General features: G+C 41.8%; 1 protein-coding gene across 1 annotated transcript; it reads right to left on the reverse strand.

Annotated features, from left to right (window-relative positions):
• Positions 1 to 9198: 9198 nt before the first annotated feature.
• On the reverse strand, positions 9199 to 19991 carry NAAA (N-acylethanolamine acid amidase). The gene is made up of 9 exons (XM_009886482.1): positions 19834 to 19991; positions 17875 to 18001; positions 16909 to 16999; positions 13914 to 13990; positions 12380 to 12552; positions 11437 to 11499; positions 10790 to 10856; positions 10188 to 10216; positions 9199 to 9274 (listed from the first exon to the last, which is right to left on the reverse strand). The coding sequence occupies exons 1-9, from the start codon at positions 19932 to 19934 to the stop codon at positions 9199 to 9201; spliced, it is 804 nt and encodes a 267-aa protein (XP_009884784.1). The 5' UTR covers positions 19935 to 19991.
• Between the last annotated feature and the right edge of the window lie 679 nt (positions 19992 to 20670).

Genomic DNA, 20670 nt, shown 5'->3' on the forward strand with positions numbered 1-20670 from the left:
GTTCTCCAACCAGTGCTCCTAGAAGGTTGCAGACTGGCCCAGTATCACCAAAACCAGGAGAGAGATGCAGGAAAGACCATTCGGTCAGAAGCAAAACAGCTGCAGCATGTTCCACAGTGCTGAGAATCTATAATTAAATAAATTAACACTTAAGATCAATGAGCAGATGGCCTGTCTTGTACATCTTCCACTACCAGGTTTTTCCAGCTACTTTGTTGTCTTCTAGACAATCTGAGATGAGGGTTTCCGTCTCTCTGTTCTAAATTTCATGTCAGCTATATGAACAGGCATCATTTCAGCACCTTTCCGAATTGTATGAAAATAGCAAGAGGTTGCACACCTAGGTACTGTGATTGTGTGGTAGATGTATAAATCAGGCATTCGCGTACTCCCAACAATGCCTGATTTTAGCCTCCTGTCTCTTAGCAATATGGCAGTCTTTGACCTGAGCCTTCATTTCAGACGCTACAATAAAATAATCTTGATTGAGCTGGGAGAGCGGACTACATCTGCGAATCCTCATTCTACCTCTCCCCTTCCTCAGGCATAGCCAAAGCACCTGCATGAAGGTGCTAAATGACTGCATGTGAGAGGCAGTTGTACACTGTATAGAAAAAAGGTTTTCCAGTACTGATCAGGGGCCATAAAATATGGCATATGGTATATGCAGACAAATATTCACACATATAGCCATCTGTGAAGGATAACCCTCATTATGAGGGATGAACCCACAGATGGTATTTAAATCTATTTGCAGTACAACAGCTAGAGGGGAGGTAAGTCTAAAATAACAATTAGCTATCATAAGAAAATAATCAGCTTTGTTAAACACTGCTTTCCTTCACCTCGTGGATCTGCTTGAGTGTGGGAGCATATTATACCATCAATTGCTCGCATCCTGGCCAGTATAAAAGGACAGGACAGCCAGACTTTTGTAACCTCACTGCTGCAGAAAGCTCTAGTCAGAGCAAACGGCTCCTATTAGGTCAAATTCTGAAGTCGCTCACTTTGAGGACAACGAGAATGTCGTTCACAGTCAGACATGTTTCCTCTAGAAAAAAAAAAACAATCACGTACTACTACTGAAGCGGTCCCAGGCTGCATCATATAAGAATTATATGGATTTTTATTCTAACCTGGAACCAGGGGAGGAGAAAGCTGAGTCAGGGAGGGAAGGAAATAAACACCTGTAAAAATATTAACCCTGGTGCTAGCAGGAGACCACAGCTCAAAGGTTTTGAAGGGTCAGGACAGCAAGACTATGGAAGCACTTTGCGCCAGCAGAGGGAAAAGTCCTCCTTTTCCCACTTCCTGCAATCCTTTTGCCTCCTTCAATCTCTTTCCACCTAACCCACATCTTTCCTCTCAAAATAGCTACAGATCTGCACAAACACTAATTGAAGGAACACGTCCGGTGTTGTATAAGGTGCATGTGCACAGTGTTTGCTGAGGAAGACGAGCTGTGCTAAGCAACATTTCAGCGCGGAAAGTTTCGAAGGCAGATGAAACGCTGAAATTCTCTACCTTGCCCAGGATGCCAAATTGCACAATGGCATCTTCACAATAAATGGGTGATGCAACAGGAGGACATGTAGCAATGTTCTCAATAAAATACCAGTCACTCTAGTTTGATTCTAACTACATTATTTCACAGCAGTGTCAAAAATGACCTGAAATCACTGCTGAATTATGGCCTTTGTGCTGAAATGATGTAGGTACTCTGACAACTTTTCAGATTATCAACTACTCAGATGGACAGTTGCACACAAAAATCAAAACCCTGAGCATTTAAGGCTCTTATTTGTAACCTCCTGTACAAGGCAAATCCCATTTCAGGAAAAACCATTTTTCAAGCTCAGAATTCCTCAGCGTAGACTTTTAACTCCCATCTGGTTATCCAAACAAAAATTTCTATTCAAAGACACAAATCTGGTGATTTCAGCAAGTATTAGCTATCCAGAGAATGATACGAATGATTGGCTCTGTATCAGGAGCTTGCTTTAGAAACAATCGTCCCCAAGCACCTCCACTTGCATTCTGGTATAACCCGGCAGGGCAGTCTGGAACAGCGTGACGCTGGTTCCTTTCAGATGAAATGACACCAGAAGATGCACTCCAGCTGCTAACGGGGGTTCCGGCCATAGGACCAGATTCAAGCCAGTCCCAAGAAAAATCCCTGAAACGTAGTTCGTGTAAACAACCGTTTCTCCACACTGGAGGTCAACACAGCCTGCGTGCCTAGCTCTTATCTTCAGTGCTGCTTAGGAACCTGACGGTACCAGCTTCAAAGGCAGATGGGTGCTTCAGCTTTTTGGAAGAGGTCAGTGCCTTTAAGCATAACCTTAAAAATGAAAACGTGAGGGAAAAAATCCTTTTTCAGGAACCAGAACACTTCCAGAGCACTTTTAAAAAATGGAGAACAGGTTTGAAGCAAGCGCTTAAGTCGAGAGTGAGGTACTTTGCTCGCTTAGGCCGCGTTTGGCGGTACTGCCTATCTGTTTTGGATAAATGTCACCTTGGATTTGAGATTGAGACACAGAATAAAACTTTTCCTCATTTCGAAACAAACAAGCATTTGTTATTTAGACAGCCCTACTTCAAACATAAATATTGCCCATGCATACCAAGGGACAGCCTGGTATTAGCGTGCCCGAAGAGCACCTGCAGAGAGCAAGCACAGGCATCAGCACCTACCTATTTATCTTATCATGAACCGTCTTGTCAACAGGTCTCTCCCAAGCAATTCCTGGAGCTGCAGATTTTTTTCGCTTCGTTATCCTCAGCTTTTTGTGAGGGCCACAGCCTGAGCAAAGGAGTGCTCAGCAGTAAACCAGAGACTCCAATGGAATCAAACCTGTTTCAAGCGTGGGAGGAGCGAGAAAGAAATAGAGCCAGTCCAGCTGCTCAGCACCTCTGATCCTTCCTCATCCACCCAACAGTGACATGCACCCCTCCCCTTCCTAAAGTCCTGTACCCAAGAAAAAGAAGAGGAACAGGGGGCCATAAAGACACATCCTGGAAGACTTGAAGTTCAACAGTGGCATCACCTCAAATACAGGCTGTATTAAGCAACCAGGTGAGACAAACTGATGCAGCTAGGAAATAGCCGGCTACCGACTGCTCCTTCCTCATCTTGCTTTTGGCCACCATTCCCGTCCTGCAGAGATGTTTACCTTTTCTCTGGTGCAGCGAGGAGGTCTCTAACCCAGGCTTTCCCCACGCTTTCTGAGAAGCTGCAACACATTCAGATGAGGCTCTCCCTTGGAATACGCTACTGCATAGAGCATCTGCTAGCAAACCCGCATGCTAAGTAAAGGAATGAGATCAAACCCGCTGTATGCACTTACACCAGGGCAGAACTGAACCACGGACTCAAGAGACACACATGGACATAGACAACTAACAAAACGAAGTTCAGTGCCTCAGTAGAAGCCCAGAAACACATAGAAAAGATGCACATTCCCTGTTAACTAGCGTTAGCGTTCTAAAGGCAGGAGAAACCCATAACAGCCAGACTCCACGTGTACCCCCCAAGCCAACAAATAACACAATCATTTTTGCAACTCTTAAAACACAAGCTGCCGACTTGTTTAATAATACCATATAATACCACAAAAAAATCATTAAAGAAAAACTTGCACAACTCCATTTGTGTCAACCACCCCAAAATACAAACAACAAAAGCCTAGGTAAATTTCCTGGCTTACCATAAATATTATTTTAACTCCTTCAAAACCAGAGCAAGTGACAGCATTATGAGTCAAGTCCTACACACTCTGTCACATCACTGAGCTTGTCCACAGTACGAATCTGTGCCGAATTTGGTGCTCCACCCATGAGAATCAAAGGCTTCCTGCAAGGAACACTGAAGCTAACGTGGTGCTAACTCCAAAACAACAGGACTCCTAGGGAAGAGGACACACTTCATCTATCACGTGCACAACTGAATCCCCACTAACTTGACAAATTTAGACATTTGGACAACTGAGGGAAGAGATGACCAGAATCTGGAAGGCAATGGGAGAATAAAGGACTTACTGAAAGTTTACTACAGAAAAAACTGAAAGAGATGTCAGAGGGAAACAGAAGTTTTAAGTTCTAGAATAAGAAAGCAGCGGTATGTTTAAGTGATATGGATGAATTAAAAAGAAAATGCAAGTACTTCTCCCAAGAATAAAAATGCTAACTAGCACTAGGGAAAGCGATGATCCTGCCTTGCCCTTCTAGAGTAAATACTTGTGTATGTCCCATGTGTACATCAGACTCAGTACATCTCGTAGCTGGACGAGATGAGATGGTGAAGCTTGTTTTATTTTACACCTCTGCACCAGCACAGTTACTGCAGTGCCAAAAAGAGAATTTCAGATAGAAAACTCCCAGCTGCGGTTTTATACAGCTTGGCATATAAAAAGGATATTTCACCTCAAACTATGGGTGTAGAGAAACTACTTCTGAACACAAAACATTGCTACAGAGAAATAAAAAGAAAAACGCAACTTACCTTGACACAAATTTCTAATTTATGGATTTATTAAGATAAACCCAAGAGAAGCTCTCCACTTTTAAAATTTTTGTTTCTATTCAGTACCCAAAGCGATCAATAATCTCTCAAGTGATTTGCTTGATTACAGCTTCAGAAACTCCTCCTCAGAATCTAAATAATCAAGTAAGCTGTTCCCCGGGGCACGCAGCCGAAAATGCTATGTCTTTCAGCACCTGCAGTGTAGAATGTGCACGCCGTTCTGCAACAAGCACGGACCCTTTGATTTATTTACTGCAGAGTTGTTTTGAGCAGCCTTCAGAATCCTCTCCCATGTGATGCTTAAGAAAGGCTACAGATCTGAAATGGATTAGGATTACTTAAGAGGATTATGAATGAGAAATACAGTATGTTGGCCTCTCTCATCTTAAGAGTCAGCTCTAACACACTTTCAAGTTGCCTTTTGCTAAAAGCAAATTTCTGGAGGAGAAAGAATTAAAGGTTTCACCTATTCCCTGTGTTGGGCTGAAAAATCTTTGGGCTTTGTAGCTAGGGAATCTCTACTGCAGAAGTGAAAGGATGGAAGAAACAAGGGTAATATGTTTGACTTAGTTCTATTTAATTACGTAACAATTCTAAGTCATGAGTCTGACCAGACTTGAGAAAGCAGAAAAGCTATTTTACTTCCCATTCTATAAAAATTGGACACACAAAGCAGATGAAATCTCAAACAGGAGGACGCTGAGCAAGCAGTTCAAACAACTGCAAATGATCCTCCTTTTTTAAAAAAACATAGAAGACTCCACAAAACACCCAAACCCTCCAAAACCCATCAGCACTACATTTTAATGTTTCCAGCATTAAGATGGTTTTATTTGAAGTATTAACAATCCTGTCTCTCTGCGTTTTTATAACATTTCAATTCTTACGCAAAAGCAGTTCACCATATTTCACAGATTAAATCATCTAGTTTGTAAGACGTGTCATTTATCGCTTTCTTAGTGTATAGTATAAAAATTTTTATATTTTTAGCTTGTCATTGAACTAAGTTACATATCCTTTTGGTTGGCAAAGCAAAGGATTCAAGTTGGCATAAAGGCTGGATTTTGTTGGCAATTAGAATGTCCACACGTTTATAAATGGATGAAATGCAAGGCTTCCTTTAAAATATTTAAAAGAAAAAAAAGCAAAATAAAATAGAAAAAAGCAAAAGAAAATAAAATTAGACTTCTTTAAATCTAGTTTCATTTCCTGTGTAAATCTCAGGAAAAAAAACACATTTCTGTGATCTGCTCTGTGGCTGGGCCCGAGCGAGTTCTGAACAGCTGATGAGACATAAACAGGACAGGAGCAGACAATTGTTTCCTGAATATTCACAGATACCAAATATTTATACAATCTTGATCTGTTTGTACCCATTGAAACACATACATTTGATTAAATTTATATACCACTGAGAATCCAGGCACTCCACTGCCAGAAGATGAGCAGCCTAATGCTATGGAGGTCAAGAAGACTGTGAATTTACACCTGTAAGGATCCTTTTCCCATTACTTGTGGGTGACTGTTACATAAAGAAAACCTGCTGGGATCATTAGACAGTGCCTGCTCTGTGAATTAAAGCAACGTAATTCTGAAACCACTGTTATTTACAGCTTCCTCCAGGAACTCCGTTTTTCAACTTTATCATTCCGGCATACCACTGCTACCATCATTGTACAAACCGGGTCAAGGCAAAGCTTGCTGCGCGTTTATCCAGGCAGAAGTAGAGGATGCAGGTAAGTAGGTTATGACACTCCGCCAGACTCAGTGCAAGGAGATAAAGGGCCCACAGCTCCAGAAGGCTCTCCGGAACAGTTTGCATAACTGGTGTACTGTGGGCGACATTGCATGTATCTGGACACAGTGCTCTGACCCAACGCTCTCATCACACCTTCTCCCAGGTAAAATTCTCACTGGCATTAACAGGAATTTTGTCCAGTGAATAACGGGACCTCTAAGCTTTACATGAAGATATCCACTGGTCTGGACTCTTTCAATCCTTCAGTATTTCTGGGGTGCTCCCAAAAAGTGCCTGACTTTAGTATGCAGTCATAGCACAACCCAACAGATGGAAAAAAAAAACCCAAACAAAAACCTACCCCTCCGCACTACAGAAATTAGTTGTAAACTTTCTATTGGAGGCAACTGTCTAATATAGAAAAGGGAAACGTTCCCTTTTATAACCTCCCTGCTATCCCACCACCAGCTTCTCTCATCTACTGGGGGGGGAAAGTCTGTATTATCACACATCCTAAAACAGCTCCTGATCTCTGATGAATAAAATCACCATAGTCCACAGCTACACACTGCAGCTAAGTGCTGCACCTGACCCTGCTAGGCTCGTAATCACAAGCCCCTCACGGATCAGGGAAAAGGAGAATGACACATTAGGAGTAACACCACAGGTCTTCATAAATCAAGTGATCAGCTGCTGATTGACGAGAAGCTCAACATGAGCCAGCCATACGCCATCGCAGCCCAGGAGGCCAACCATATCTTGGGCTCCATCAGAACAAGTGTGGCCTGCCGGTCAGGGGAGGAGATTCTGCCCCTCTACTCTACTCTGGTGAGACCCTGTTTTCCCAAATCTGGGTTCTTTACGCGGTGTGCAAACCAATAACACAGAGCAGAGGCATTTCCAAGTTTATTCCATTAATGCGCAGAAATGGGGTACTTGTGCCAAAACAGGACCACACCTTAGTTTCAAAAATCTCGCCTTTTATACACTGATTATTACATATTCAAGCAATTAATACATATTCATTGTTATTCTCTTTAAGGATTGGTGGAGAGTTCTTCACTTCCCATGTAAATTACTGCACAGACTCTGTCTTCTTTTTCCATTGTTCTCTTTTGAGTAAGTGATACCATCTGGGGAGACGGTCACTGAGTCAGTACTCACAATCTCCCCCTGCTGAAATTACCTTTTACCTACTTCTCCTCTGGTCTTGGCAGTTCCAAGTTGTTTTTTGAGTTTGCTGACCAGGCCTACAGTTCATCACTCTCTTGGCAGGAATACCCTGCTTATTAACACTGCCGCATTGGCTGGTGGTTAGTTCCTTAACTGAATCGTAGATACATCATGCCTAGTTACTATTTCTCTATTTTAATATTTGGTAAATAATTAAATAGGGGTGGGGCAGTACAGAGGACCTGAGCAGCAGCAGGGTTCCTTGGTAGCTTCAATTACATGTTACATTTCATTTTCCTAGTTTATGTCAATTTTACTACAACAACCCCACCTGGACTACAGCATCCAGCTCTGGAGTCCCCAACATCGGAAAGAGATGGACCTGTTGGAACGGGTCCAGAGGAGGCCATGAAGATGCTCCGAGGGCTGGAGCCCCTCTCCTATGAGGAGAGGCTGAGAGAGTCGGGGTTTTTCAGCCTGGAGAAGAGAAGGGGAAAAAGGGGAGACCTTATTGCGGCTTTCCGGTACCTACAAGAGGCCTACAGGAGAGCTGAGGAGGGACTTTTTAATAGGGCAGGGAGTGACAGGATAAGGGGGGATGGCTTCAAATGGTAGATTTAGATTTGGAAAAAATTTTTTTTCACTTTGCAGGTGCTAAGGCACTGGGACAGGCTGCCCCGAGAAGCTGTGGCTGCCCCATCCCCAGAGGTGTTCAAGGCCAGGTTGGACAGGGCTTGGAGCAACCTGGGCTGGTGGGAGGTGTCCCTGCACATGGCAAGGGGGTTCATTAATAGTATCATCTGCAACACTCCAAAGAATAAACAAGTCATTATTTCCTGAAAGGTTCACATAATTAATAAGCAAAAACAGCTGCACTGCTTGTGAGAGTGATTTTGAAAGCATATGCCCGTCTTGGAAAGCTTCAGCTTCTCACGCCTTGTGTCTGTTTAAAACAAAAAACAAAACACACATATGTGAATACAAGAACACAGGTTTGTATAGAGTTAAGAAAGAAACTCTTCAGAATCTCTAGGAGAAAGTAATTACTCTTGCTAAAATCAAATGTCCAATATAACTGCTACAAATATAATATTAGTAATAGTTTAAAAAACTATTCAAATAGGAACACAGCTTCTTGTGCTCCTGCCAAGACCATGCAACCAGTTTCCTGGAATAGAAATAAGCGTAACTTAATATCTTTCTCTGAACACATTACGGCTACCATGTGAGGCACCTTGTGAGTTCAAGCACTCAGACTTTTTCTACAAGTTCACAGGACAAAACCCTCAAAGGATGCTAATGTTCAGTCACCCAGGAGCGGCTGTCCCAAATTAAGCTGGATCTTTCTTGGTGCCAAGTGCACCAACCCCTCCTGCTGGGATTCCATTCACTCTGGCAGGGCTTCCTCTCCAAGTCAGCCACCTGGAGACAGGTGAAACACACCGCAGTAGTGGGACAGCTGAAACGTTCACAGAGGGAACCTCTACCTTTAGGTTGCAACAACGCACACGCCTTCCTCTCTGACAAAGCACTTCTCCTAAGGTCATCTCCAAGGATTTTGCAAAGAAAGTCAATGCTTAACTCTCTCTAAAACAACACGGGAAGGTATTTACCCAAGGTTGATAAGCAAACCAATGGGAGAACGAGGAATTCGGAGTAGGTCACTTGAGTGCCACTGCAGTGCTTTGTCCCTCAATAACGCTTCAGCTGAAATTTATGTTTAAGTACAAGCAGCTACGAGTACCGGCATGCTACTTACACCTCTTCACTTCACAGTTCTGATCCACGTCTGGTACTTATCTGGAAGCGCAGCGCTCATTACTGTGGTATACACTGTGTTACTGGTAGGGAAAGAGGCAAAGAGTGAGTGAGTGACATTCCAAAAGCAAGAAGATTAATTTATAAAACTAGCAAAGCAGCACAACAAATTTTAGTGGAAACAAATGTGCTACTTATGTACAGAAGTTAGAAACAGTGGGAAAGAGACTGATAAAAATCAAAGCTGCTGGCACAAATTTTTAGTATTTTTTTCCCCCCACACACAGTACAGCAAAGGAACTGTACTTCAACATACATTTGATCACTGTACTAAAAAAAAAATCATCTGTATTGCTAGTCTTAGCACTGACACAGATATAATCTCCTTTCAAATTTCTTCACAATTGTAAGACAGAGGCAAGGAAGTCCTGGTAGTAGCTTTGAAGAAGCTATTGCCAAGCTCTAATGCAAATGACTGATGCAGAGAATATACTGAGCTCCCTACAGAAGTAAACCAAAACAGAAACGGGTTTAAAGGAGCAATTTTTGCAACAACGCAGAACAAAAATGGTACATTGAAACTGATCTCTCAAAAATCCAGTAAATGGTATCTAAAAGCTATGTCCTACTTTACTATTTTTTTCCTCTTTACACATGAAGCAGAGCTACATCGAAAACTCCACGGAAAGCTATTGTCAGTGTTAACACAAAGCCAAAGGTTGCACAAGTGAAAGGCACAGATGACTCAGCAGGTCTCTAAGGAGTCATCTGTTTCACTACTACAAAGGTACTTCCCAGTGTAGTTTCTGGGCTAGGGGGGCAGACCAAAGAGGAATGGTGCTGTGGAAGTGAAAACAGGAGTGCCACATGCGCAAGCAGAAATCTAAGCTGGGACAGACGGATGAGTAGGAAGATCCTAGGGGAGTTTGTGATTGACTTAAGTGGCCTGAGGCATGGCAGGAGGCACTGATTAACATCTCTGCATCTAATACTTACTTGTTTAAGACTGGCTTCACTGACAACACCTGTACAGAAAGTTTGAAGAGTTGTCATTTTGGTAAATGAAGAGGGAATTAAAAGGCTATTTAGAAACAGCAGTAGGATGAAGTTATGAAAAGGAACAATGCAAAGTCAAGGATTCCTCTTTCTGGTTGTTTTGGTTTTTGGTTTTTTTTAACATCAGACCATTTTAAAAAAATATTTTTTAAAAGCCCTCTGAAATACACAACATGAAAGTTCACAAAACTAACCGGTAAATATCACTTATGTGTAACACTTTAACTGCATGCACAATTTATAATTGTGCTTGAAATAAGGAACCGCACAAACATGATGATGATGGGATTCACCTCGTGCACTCTCCACTTGGACTGGCAGACTATTACGAAATGCTGGTGCGAGGGAGTTCAGAAACATTTTAACAAACAAACTTATCAGTCTTAAACTCTCCAAGGCATGACTGTGCAGTACACCTTGTTCACCATGGCTTCCTTGCACAGCTTTTATATCCCTGATGAAAACGCCACTGCATTTCCGCTTCAAAAAAAGAATTTTAAGTCCAAGTCTACATGCCACAACGCAGAATTTAAAAGGAATACCTTAAAGAGTGTATCCAAATTGATATTCTGCTGTCCAGTAGCATTGAGAGCTTTGATGGCTGGAGTTCTGCAGGAAAACAACGCAGTATTATTAAACATACTTCAGTGTTCCAAAGGCTACAAAGCACCAATGTGAAAAATTTCTCACTAAATGCCTTTGCATTAAAATGCTCGCTTTGACCTGAAATAATGCAGAGTTCTGGGCGACTGAATCTAGTCTCCCATTGCTGAAGCTACTGTATTACTGCACCATTGAGTACACACCAACAAGGAATCTGCCAACAGCTTTTTGCGTACTACCCAGCCTAAAGATGTTATGATGTCTGCAAGCACCTTCCTAGCACCATCAAATACTTTTTCACTGTGTATCCAAATCCTTTAACTAAACTTTGCCATATAAAGCAGGTTTTGGTACATGCCTCATCCCTGCAATTTCTCATCTTTTACGCCATTCAATGCCACACAGATTTTCCTCTGGCAGATGTGAATATCACTCCTTACCTTGTCTGTTCCCTTTTGAGTGGCATTACAGAAACTGAACAAGGTGCCTGCTCAACAAGCTAACATCTGCTTGGAGAACACCCAAGTCTCTAAGCTTTTTCTAAATTAAAGCGTTACCTCACCACAGAACTCCAAACTAAATTTACCTTCGGTCATCAAAAGGAGGAGGAGTCGTCCAATGGTCATAGTTTGTCTCTACACGAAACCACCTATAACACAACACACAAACATAAAAGCAAACAAAAGGCAAATGGGTAGGTAATTAATAAAGGCCAAGAATCAGTATCTTTGTGTTGCCAAAAGAAAAAAAAAAAAAAACTCCTCCAAAAGTCTCTTCCCTGCGTCTCTTGCAAGCCCAAGGGATCCTGTGTTGATACAGAGGGCAGCCTTCCCATAAACTACTGGACACAAGTGAAGAAGGAGCAACCTCTGAAGTGCTGCTGGTGTCAGTAACAGTACTACTGATAGCAATAAAAGCAAGATCAGACCTTTAAAGAGATGATCAGAGAAACAACTACAGGTATGCGTATGATGCAGCCTGCAGCATTCAGTTTGGAGTACAAAGAGCCACAGGCCATACGGGTGTTGCCAAGCCAGTATTTACTAGCTGACTGTATGCATAAAGTGCTATTTTTCACTGCAGAGTAACTACTTAGGATCTCCTTCATATGTAAAGTCACTGATTTCACAAACATTATAGGAACGGTTATTTTGGGGCCTTCAACCCTTCTACCACATTGGGTCAAAACTAATTTCTAAGTGCTGAATTTACTGGTGCAATACTTGGCACACAAACAGGAAAAGCCTTCCAATCTCACCTCCTTAGCAACCTCACTAAAAAATAAACACATACAGATGCTTTTTCCACCCTTGACCCTCTGGACTGCCCCAACCTGACAGGGTGATCTGATTCCTTCTCAAAGAGAAGGAACTGGGGTTCCTTTCAGAAGCTTCCAAGCTCTCCCTGTCCAGCTGTAAGCATTAGTAAGAAATGCCCTGCATCTCTCAAGACAGTTGTGTTACTAACCCTGTCTATCACTCAGGAGGGAATATGAAAAAAAAAAAAAATAACCATTTTTTTCTACTTACGCTCCACCTAAAGGATCGAGAGGCCAGAGATCTGCTGGCCCTCTTCTATTCCTGGTTATGACCATGCCTTCTTTGGGCGATACACCTCCTACAATATAGTAAACTTCAGCAATGATGGGAACGCCAGCTAGTCTGAGAACAGCTGACTGAAAGTCCTCTGCTCTGCTCAGGGTCTAATGCAAAAAGGAGATCACAGTGAAACACAGATCACAGAGCACCGTCAAGCACAAAAACGAGCACTGAGACATCTTAAAAAGAAGAAAAGGCTCCGCTTCTTTGAAAATGGCAATTGACTGTAAAGCGCTACTGGAAAATATTTCTCTGAAAATAGTTTTCCAAACTGACTAGCATATGAACATTAAACGCATATGACTAGTAAACGAACTCACTAATCCCAGCTCTGCAAATAAGCAAAGAAAACAGTAAAGATACATTCACATAATGCACACACATGTACACATATGTATACGGTGAAAAGTGAAAAAAATTGAGCAATCTGCCATTCAAAAGACAGAGGCATGACCATACTCTGCAAATCCAATCCTCAGCACAGTCTTTCCATGTGAACAATAGGACAGATGAAAGTGGATGAAGGAGGCGGGAGAACAACGCTCCACATCTTTGTCTTGCCAACAGTTCAAGAGGATTTAGGTAACAATGGCGAATAAGGCAGAAGCACTGCTCACAGCCACCCTGGCATCACCTGCCATAACCAGGTGACTAACCTAGCATAAACTGGCACTTCCACCGCAGCCAACGAAGCTACTCTTTTCTGACATAGGGCCACAACCTACTGAAGCACATCCTTAAAAATGAATGCTGTGCAGAACTAAAAACAAACATGGAGAACACGCATCAAACAAACTGTTGAGAAAGATGAGCAAAGAGCTGGAGAACAACTAATTATTTCTAACAGCAACACTACAGCAACTAGTTTCAAGTCACATCTCAAACTCAAGAAGTTTTTAACAAAGTCTCCAGTAGACATGCCAGTTCTGCAGGGAGTTTACCTACAAACGTTTTAACTTATAGTTACTGTAATTCAAGAATCTGAGAAGCACTAAAATTGCTTTATCTCAGTGGTATCCTAACACAATATTCATCAAATATGCTATACAAAATACCAGTCTAACTACTTCTGCTCAGCAGTGAGCTCTGCATTTTTCACATGGTAACGTATCAAACGTAGCGTAAAATAACCACCGGGTCAGATCCTGACCATCTAAGAGTGCAGCTGCCTCAATTTGTTAAATTACAAATCACAGCTAGCTGAAACAGTCCCTAGAAAGGAAGCCTTTGCACAGCTTCTCTAAGACTTCTGGCATTGATTAGAGATTGCAGCCCTGAAGAACTGGAAATGCCCCTCTCATAGACGCTGCTGACAATTTGGGGACAATACTTATGCCCTGTCATGTAATGCATTTGCTTAATGAATTGGCTGTGAAACTAAAAGTTGGAACATGAAACTTACTAGGAGTTTGTAAATACAAATGACATCACTGTGAAATACAAGAAAATAACTCAGAGCACTTACGTCTCGGACTAGCCAGCTGACGGGGTAATTCCGATTCAGAAAAGCAGCGACTGCATTTTCCCACCATCTACCACCCGCTGGAAAAAAAAAGGAAAGAAATTACTACATGCTACGTACGCTCTGTGTAATCTGTCCTCCCGCCTTCCTTTCTTCTCCATGTCCCATCTCTAGCTCTGCAACCTTTCCCTCTGCTGCATTACAAAAGAGCAGTGCAATAAATTCTTTAATTCTCTAACTATACCACTATCATAAAAACCTCGAGTGAAGCAGCTTAAACCAAACTGACACAGCACACACCATCTCAAAGCAATCGGAGCCTCTGTACTATCTAGAGTTTATCAACACTGTTTAGGACACAGAATGCTAATAGTGCTCCTTTTCTTCTGTATTACTTTATTGACGTCTATACATAAAATATGCAGGATGCGCTGCTCAACCAGGCTAATGTACCCTGGCAAGCCCTCATTTTACGAAATTTGTCTTTCAAATGCTGTTTGAAGTACCACAGAAAGCTAAATCCTCAGTGAAACAGAGCAACTACATATCAGCATAAAATGTCAACGTTTCAGGAAAAGGGCTAACCAAGAGCATAACATCTAGCTGAAACTACAGGTGAAATATAAATAAACAACAAAATCCCAACTGAAGTTCAACCAGGGCAGCTGGATTAACACCCCTCCTTTCCAGAAAACATCTCAGACCTGTAATGACAGGAACGATCATTATCTTAGCTTTTCGGTGCCTTCTGAAAGGTACAATATTCCTGTGACCAGTGCCCTAAGAGGGTGCCGCAAAATGGTCGGGATCTGAGGTACAGGGGACGATAAAGACGACGCTGTTCAGCACTGTACAGAGACTACACAGTATCTCTCAGAACTTGCCAGTACCAGCAATTTCGATCAAAAACTATCACATTCCTTTCAGTGTAAAAAAACTTGCTAACTGCTCAGTTTTTAAACCATTTTAATCATAGCTGAACAATATGTAGTGAGGAGTCAAAGGTGACTGTAACGGGGACTAGCACTTCGTAACACGTATTTTCTAGAGGATTGCAGGTCTATTCCTATGATACAGTAGTCTAAATCTGTCAGCATTAATTGCCTCATCATTCATCTTACTCGAGTATTACACAACAGAAAAATACACAGAAATCATGAAACAGCTAAAAACGAGGTAGCGATGGTGTTACTGGAGAAAATTAGGAGAACTAAGAAAACCAGAAGTTTATAATTATTCATATGCCAAAACCAGAAAGAGCCAGCAGAAACAATATGCTTGTCACTTGATAGACCTTTACCCTAATTGAAAGTCATCCCCCTTTCCAGCTAGAGTTCACATGCTTCTTCCCCTAAATCTTTAGTTCAGTTGTACAGTGACAGATCAAGCAGCAAGCAGTCAACAACAGGAGCGCCGCATGCATTGACTGAATGACTATTGCCTATAATTAAGAAGGGACTCAAGTCGAGGCACACAGGTGGATGACAGCGCATCAGCTCCTGACAGACAAGAGGGGCCCATCACACGCTAAAGTTTGCAGCACTTCATTCCTCTGTCAGAATTGAGGAAACAGAACAGGTTTGTGCATGGACTAAACCACCTCGCTGTCGTCTCAGATAATCCTTATGCTGAGGGTTGAAGCACACTGCTGAGAAGCAGCAGGCAGAACAGAACAGCACTGGTGTTGTCCCCAGATTGCGCTTATTCACGGACATAGGACCTTGGTCCACAACATTTTCTCAATCAAGCCTTTTGCAAAGGCTCAATACACTTAAGACTGTATTTCCAAGCTGATGTTAGTATGAACTAAAAGCAGTTTGCATCTCTCAGTGTCACTCCAGGATGCTCCAGTTTTGAAAGGACTGAAGAACTACACTAGCACCAGAAGCAGGCTCTTAAAAAAATATGAGTGTAAACTATGAGAAGAATCTAGTGAATGCAACAATGCAGTATTGACAAACGAAACTGGAATCAAAAGTCGCGTGTGCTCCATAGCAGAATCCCTAGTCATAGAGATAATGAATATAACGTAGACAGTGAATAGTGTTTACATAATATCAAAAAAAATTTTCAGAATCAAAAGGTTGACTAATTAAAAGTTTAAAGAGAGAAGAAAAATTGCTTACCGCAATCACAAGTGAAAAATAAACATTTATTTTAGATACTGGTTCCAACTCAGACTACATTGTTTCCAGTTCTAACGAACTGCTAATGAAGAACAGCAAAAAGTGCCCGCTTCTTAAAAAGAAAAGAAAAAAGAAAAGGGAAGAAAAAAGAGGGGAAAGGGACAGAAAAGGTGAACGAAGGCTCCGATTTGGACATCCCTATCAATATCTGCAAAACTCCACAGGTGACGGAAAAGGCAGTGACCCTGCTTCTGCCTTCCTGTCTGTTACAAGCCCTACGATCGTCAAGTTCTAGTTCTCAGCAGTGACATCTCTCAAGTTTCCTCTACTACCAGACCTCTCCTCAGCCGCCTTTCCAGTCTCTCCATGCATTCTCTCAAGCGCTGCTGCCTTTTCCCCAGATTTCTCAGTCTTACTCTTCTCATCCTCTCTTTCAACCTGCCTTATGGGGACAAAGAAACAGGGAATACAGAGGAAGGGACAGAGAAGCAGGAAGGCAGACGTTTATTTGCTATTCATCACTTCCATCTTCTCCTCTCAACCCCTACTCTGCCATCTCCAACCCTGTCTCTTGAACAGACCACGATAATTCCGCTTAAGCCTTTCCCCAAGGTTCTGTCTCCTTTGATGTTTTACAAGTTGAAATGACAGTGTGCTGACAAACAAAGGCCTTTCTCCTGTGCAGCACCCAAAAAAGTGGCAGCATATGTAGTTTCACCCCCTGAGGGCTACAGAAGTCAATCCGTTTCTGCTCCTTCCTGGCAACCTTATTTGTATTTTTCTCTCTGGGAGAACGTGAAAGAAGGTCCAGAGCAGGGAACAATCAACTGAAATAGTGCACATAACAAGCGTGGAAGACAGATTTGTTTTACCTCGTTCATCACCAGATATCGTGAACTTGTGCGGACTTTGTCCGGTCCATAAGCCTACGTAACCAAGAAACGTGGTGCCTTGATATGCTACCTGAAACCAGGAAACAGGCAGTATTTTAGCATTCTGGAACAGACCACCACTTACAATACAGGTGACATTCCGAAGCAGCATCCTGTGTTTTTCCCTGTGACTTTCATACGTTAAATTGCTATAAAACACTTTACCTCAAATTACAATAAAACTTGCAAAGTGAACTGTAAAAAGACTCTGAAAGCAGCATCCTGTGTTTTTTCCTATGACTTTCATAGGTAAGTTGGTATAAAACACTTTACCTTAAATTACAGTAAAATTTGCAAAGTGAACTGTAAAAAGACTCTGAGGACCAGAATTCACTGCGCTTAATTTATTGATGATCACCAACTGATACAGAAGTTTTGCTCAAGTTAGCGAGTAGCCAAGCAAGAAACAGAGTTCTCCATTTGCAAAACAGATTAATGATTATTAAGAATAACACACTAATGGAGAATGCACTAGCAACTAGCTCATTTTCAGAAATTTTCATCTAACACATGCATTGGTCACAAGAATTTACGAGGCCTTAGAAAAAAGCCTTAAAATCAGTCCCTGTGTCAAAACTGCTCTCTTTTGTATATTCTCTCATATTTCTTTTCTTTTTTGCTATCTCAACACTTCCTTCTTTCAACATCTCCTTCCAAGTCAATGATGTTGAGATACTAGATGATGCTGTTCTATTTTCTCCAATTTCTCATCACTCTCCAGAGAGCAAAGAAAACCAGCATTCATCCCACATTCCTGAAGAGATTGACTGTGGTGCTCTAACAATCCAGTAACCTTGGAACGGTATCCACATGCCTACGCTAAATCCCACTCTGCCTACATAGCTTTATGACCGTACCCCATTCCTTCACGGAACACCACCCCACCACGTCAACCACAGATCATACCTGCCCATTTTTTATAAACCGCACGTCAATTGTAATCTTGCTTAATATATCGACAAAGTCGTAATCCAGGTTCCGACCATGGTAAATGTTTCCTTTGTCATCCTGAGCAACGATACTAGTACAGAACCTTCAAAAACAAAACAGAAGAAGAATAATTTAAGAACAAGCTACGATAGCACTTTCCTTATTATAGCTCAACTAGCTTAACATTTCAGAAGGAGTAACTGAGTTTATCTTCTGCAAAGTATTTTACTAACATAAGCATACAAATAGGAGTTTGCCTTATATCGTTAATACTTATACGTGTCAAGCTAAGAGAATAATTTTATCCTATACTTTTTAACAAAACAGGTTTTATTTTCAAATAAAAATAAAAAAGGACAGAAAAGTTTGAAGCTGTGCGTAACTACACAACACTACAATGTCCTATAGGACTTGTGCATAATATCCATAAGGGAGAGTCCTTTCCCAGAGTCTAATGTACAAAATAGTACAAAACTTATCAGGTTCCACATGGCTCAGAAAAAGTCAAAAGCTGCACTACTTTCCGCATCAGGACAGATATTACAGACCAGACTGGAAGCATTTCCACTTGGGAAAAATGTCATCATTTCATTTCTTTTCTAAACCAAGGTGTAAAGCTGACATCTAAAAACATCCACAAAATATCGGTCAAACTTTGTGAATTTCATTTTGATGATAGATAATCATCGTAGATGATTTCATTTCAATTTAGACCCCGTTTACATTTTTAATCACAACTAGGTAAAGAGGTCAAAGAAAGTCCTTTCAAACTGAAAACATCTGTTGTTGTTGAAGTATCAGCCATTTCAATAATAGCCTAACTTGTTCTCTAGAAGAGGAAGTGTGCTGAAATTTTTAATAAGTTTCAGTTTTGTTGAAACAGGCTTTATGAAGTAAATTAAATTAGCAAGGAATTTTTTCTCTGGAATTTTGAGTTTGTCATCCCTGTGATGCATAGCACTATCTTTCACAACTGTAAAGGTAAAAAAAAATTTGCAGACAACTAGTGTGTTCCTGGTTTGTGTTTTTTCTTTAGTATCATTAGAGCTGAAAAAACTTAAAAATTCATGGGCCTTACCAGGGCTAAGAATGGTAATTATCCTTTGTGAAATACTAAGAAAGCTAGCATTTAAATGTCCTATCTGATATTAATCCTTATTAAAAAAAAGGCCACTTAAACTGAGTACCACAAATTAAGGAAAATAATAATCAAAATACGTACAAGTGGCTGTAAAGACCTGTTTTTTATTAAAACCTATATGGAGAAGAATTTTTAGGATCCTCACAGGCAACACCAAGTGTTTATTATTCTCCTGCACATGCTTCTATGGCAGAAAAGAAACAATGAAACTGAGTATTTTTTCCACTGAGGTTTTGTATGCTGTCATAAAGATACTACATCTTCCATTGTGCAAATCAAATATTACATTACACAGTCATTGTCAATATTCATCCAGAAAACGGTCTGGAAGCAACTTTTATCTCAGATGAATGGTTAAAATAATTAGATTGCAACTAATTGTTCTATTTTTTTTTTTTTGGGAAAATATGACAATTTAAATGACAAAAGAGTACATTATGTGATCCTCAAAGATAAATGAGCCCAAATACCTTGAACGGATAACCCTTCCTTATTAGGAGAAATAATTTTCATACTTTTACAAATTTATTCAGGTATATGGACACAGAAATATTACAGCTACATGTTACCTTCATTAATAAAAATACTGCTCTGCGTTTCTTATCCAATTCAGGATACAAACTGCCTAATTAGAAAAAAAACCTGCCAGCTGAATGTATGAAACGGTACGAGAAGAAAGACTGCGAATCATCTGCCACGTGTCTTCACCCGCCTTTTTGTGCGTTCTCCCATGCTGAACTAAAACGCATCTCTACATCCATCTCCACCAGATTCTGTAAGTACCAGGCACTTACGCGGTCGACTCATAGGCAAAGTTCAGCACGACTCCATCTCCAAGACTTATTCCCAGTGCTTTGCACAGTCCCAGAATTTCCCCCGCGAAGGGCTGTGGCATAAAGAACTCCAATTCCGCAGCGATCGGCCGAATAACTTCGTGGACCCATTTGGGTACACTTTCACTGCAAAACACACTCAAGCATTAGCTGACAAAGAGACTAAAAGGGTTGGCCACTGACACCTGGCCATCGGATGCTCAAAGAGCCTGCTGGTTCTCCCACCAGCCCGTCCCACGCGGTATTAGGCATGCCCGCATCCCATCCCTCACCCAACCTCCTCTCCTTCTGCACAACCCCAGGAAAACATTCGGCACCCGTTTCCTGCTTGTGAGTTGGGGCTTTTTTATTCCTATCAGGGCTCTCCTCAGTCTGTCCTCCGACAGGTTCCTAAGTGCATGCGCAATCATGGAATGGTTTAGGTGGGAAAGAACCTTAAAGATCACCCAGTGCCACCCCCTGCCCTGGGCAGGGACACCTCCCCCCAGCCCAGGTTGCTCCAAGCCCCGTCCAACCTGGCCTTGGACACCTCCAGGGATGGGGCAGCCACAGCTTCTCGGGGCAACCTGCCCCAGGGGCTCACCACCCGCACAGCCGACATTTTCTTCCTAATATCTCCATCTCCCCTTTTTCATTTTAAACCCCTGAATTCCTGAGTTCAGAGAAGCCCAGCAGCATCCCTTCGCCCTCTTCCTTCAGGCCCCGCAGTAGCGGCTCTGCCGGGGGGGGTGACAAGGGCTCCACTGCGGGGACGGAGGCCGCCCGGCGGGCCCGGCCCTGCTCCCTCCGCGGCCATTT

Source organism: Charadrius vociferus, unplaced genomic scaffold, assembly GCF_000708025.1.
Source record: "Charadrius vociferus isolate BGI_N301 unplaced genomic scaffold, ASM70802v2 scaffold676, whole genome shotgun sequence".
NCBI classification, from domain to species: Eukaryota; Metazoa; Chordata; class Aves; order Charadriiformes; family Charadriidae; genus Charadrius; species Charadrius vociferus.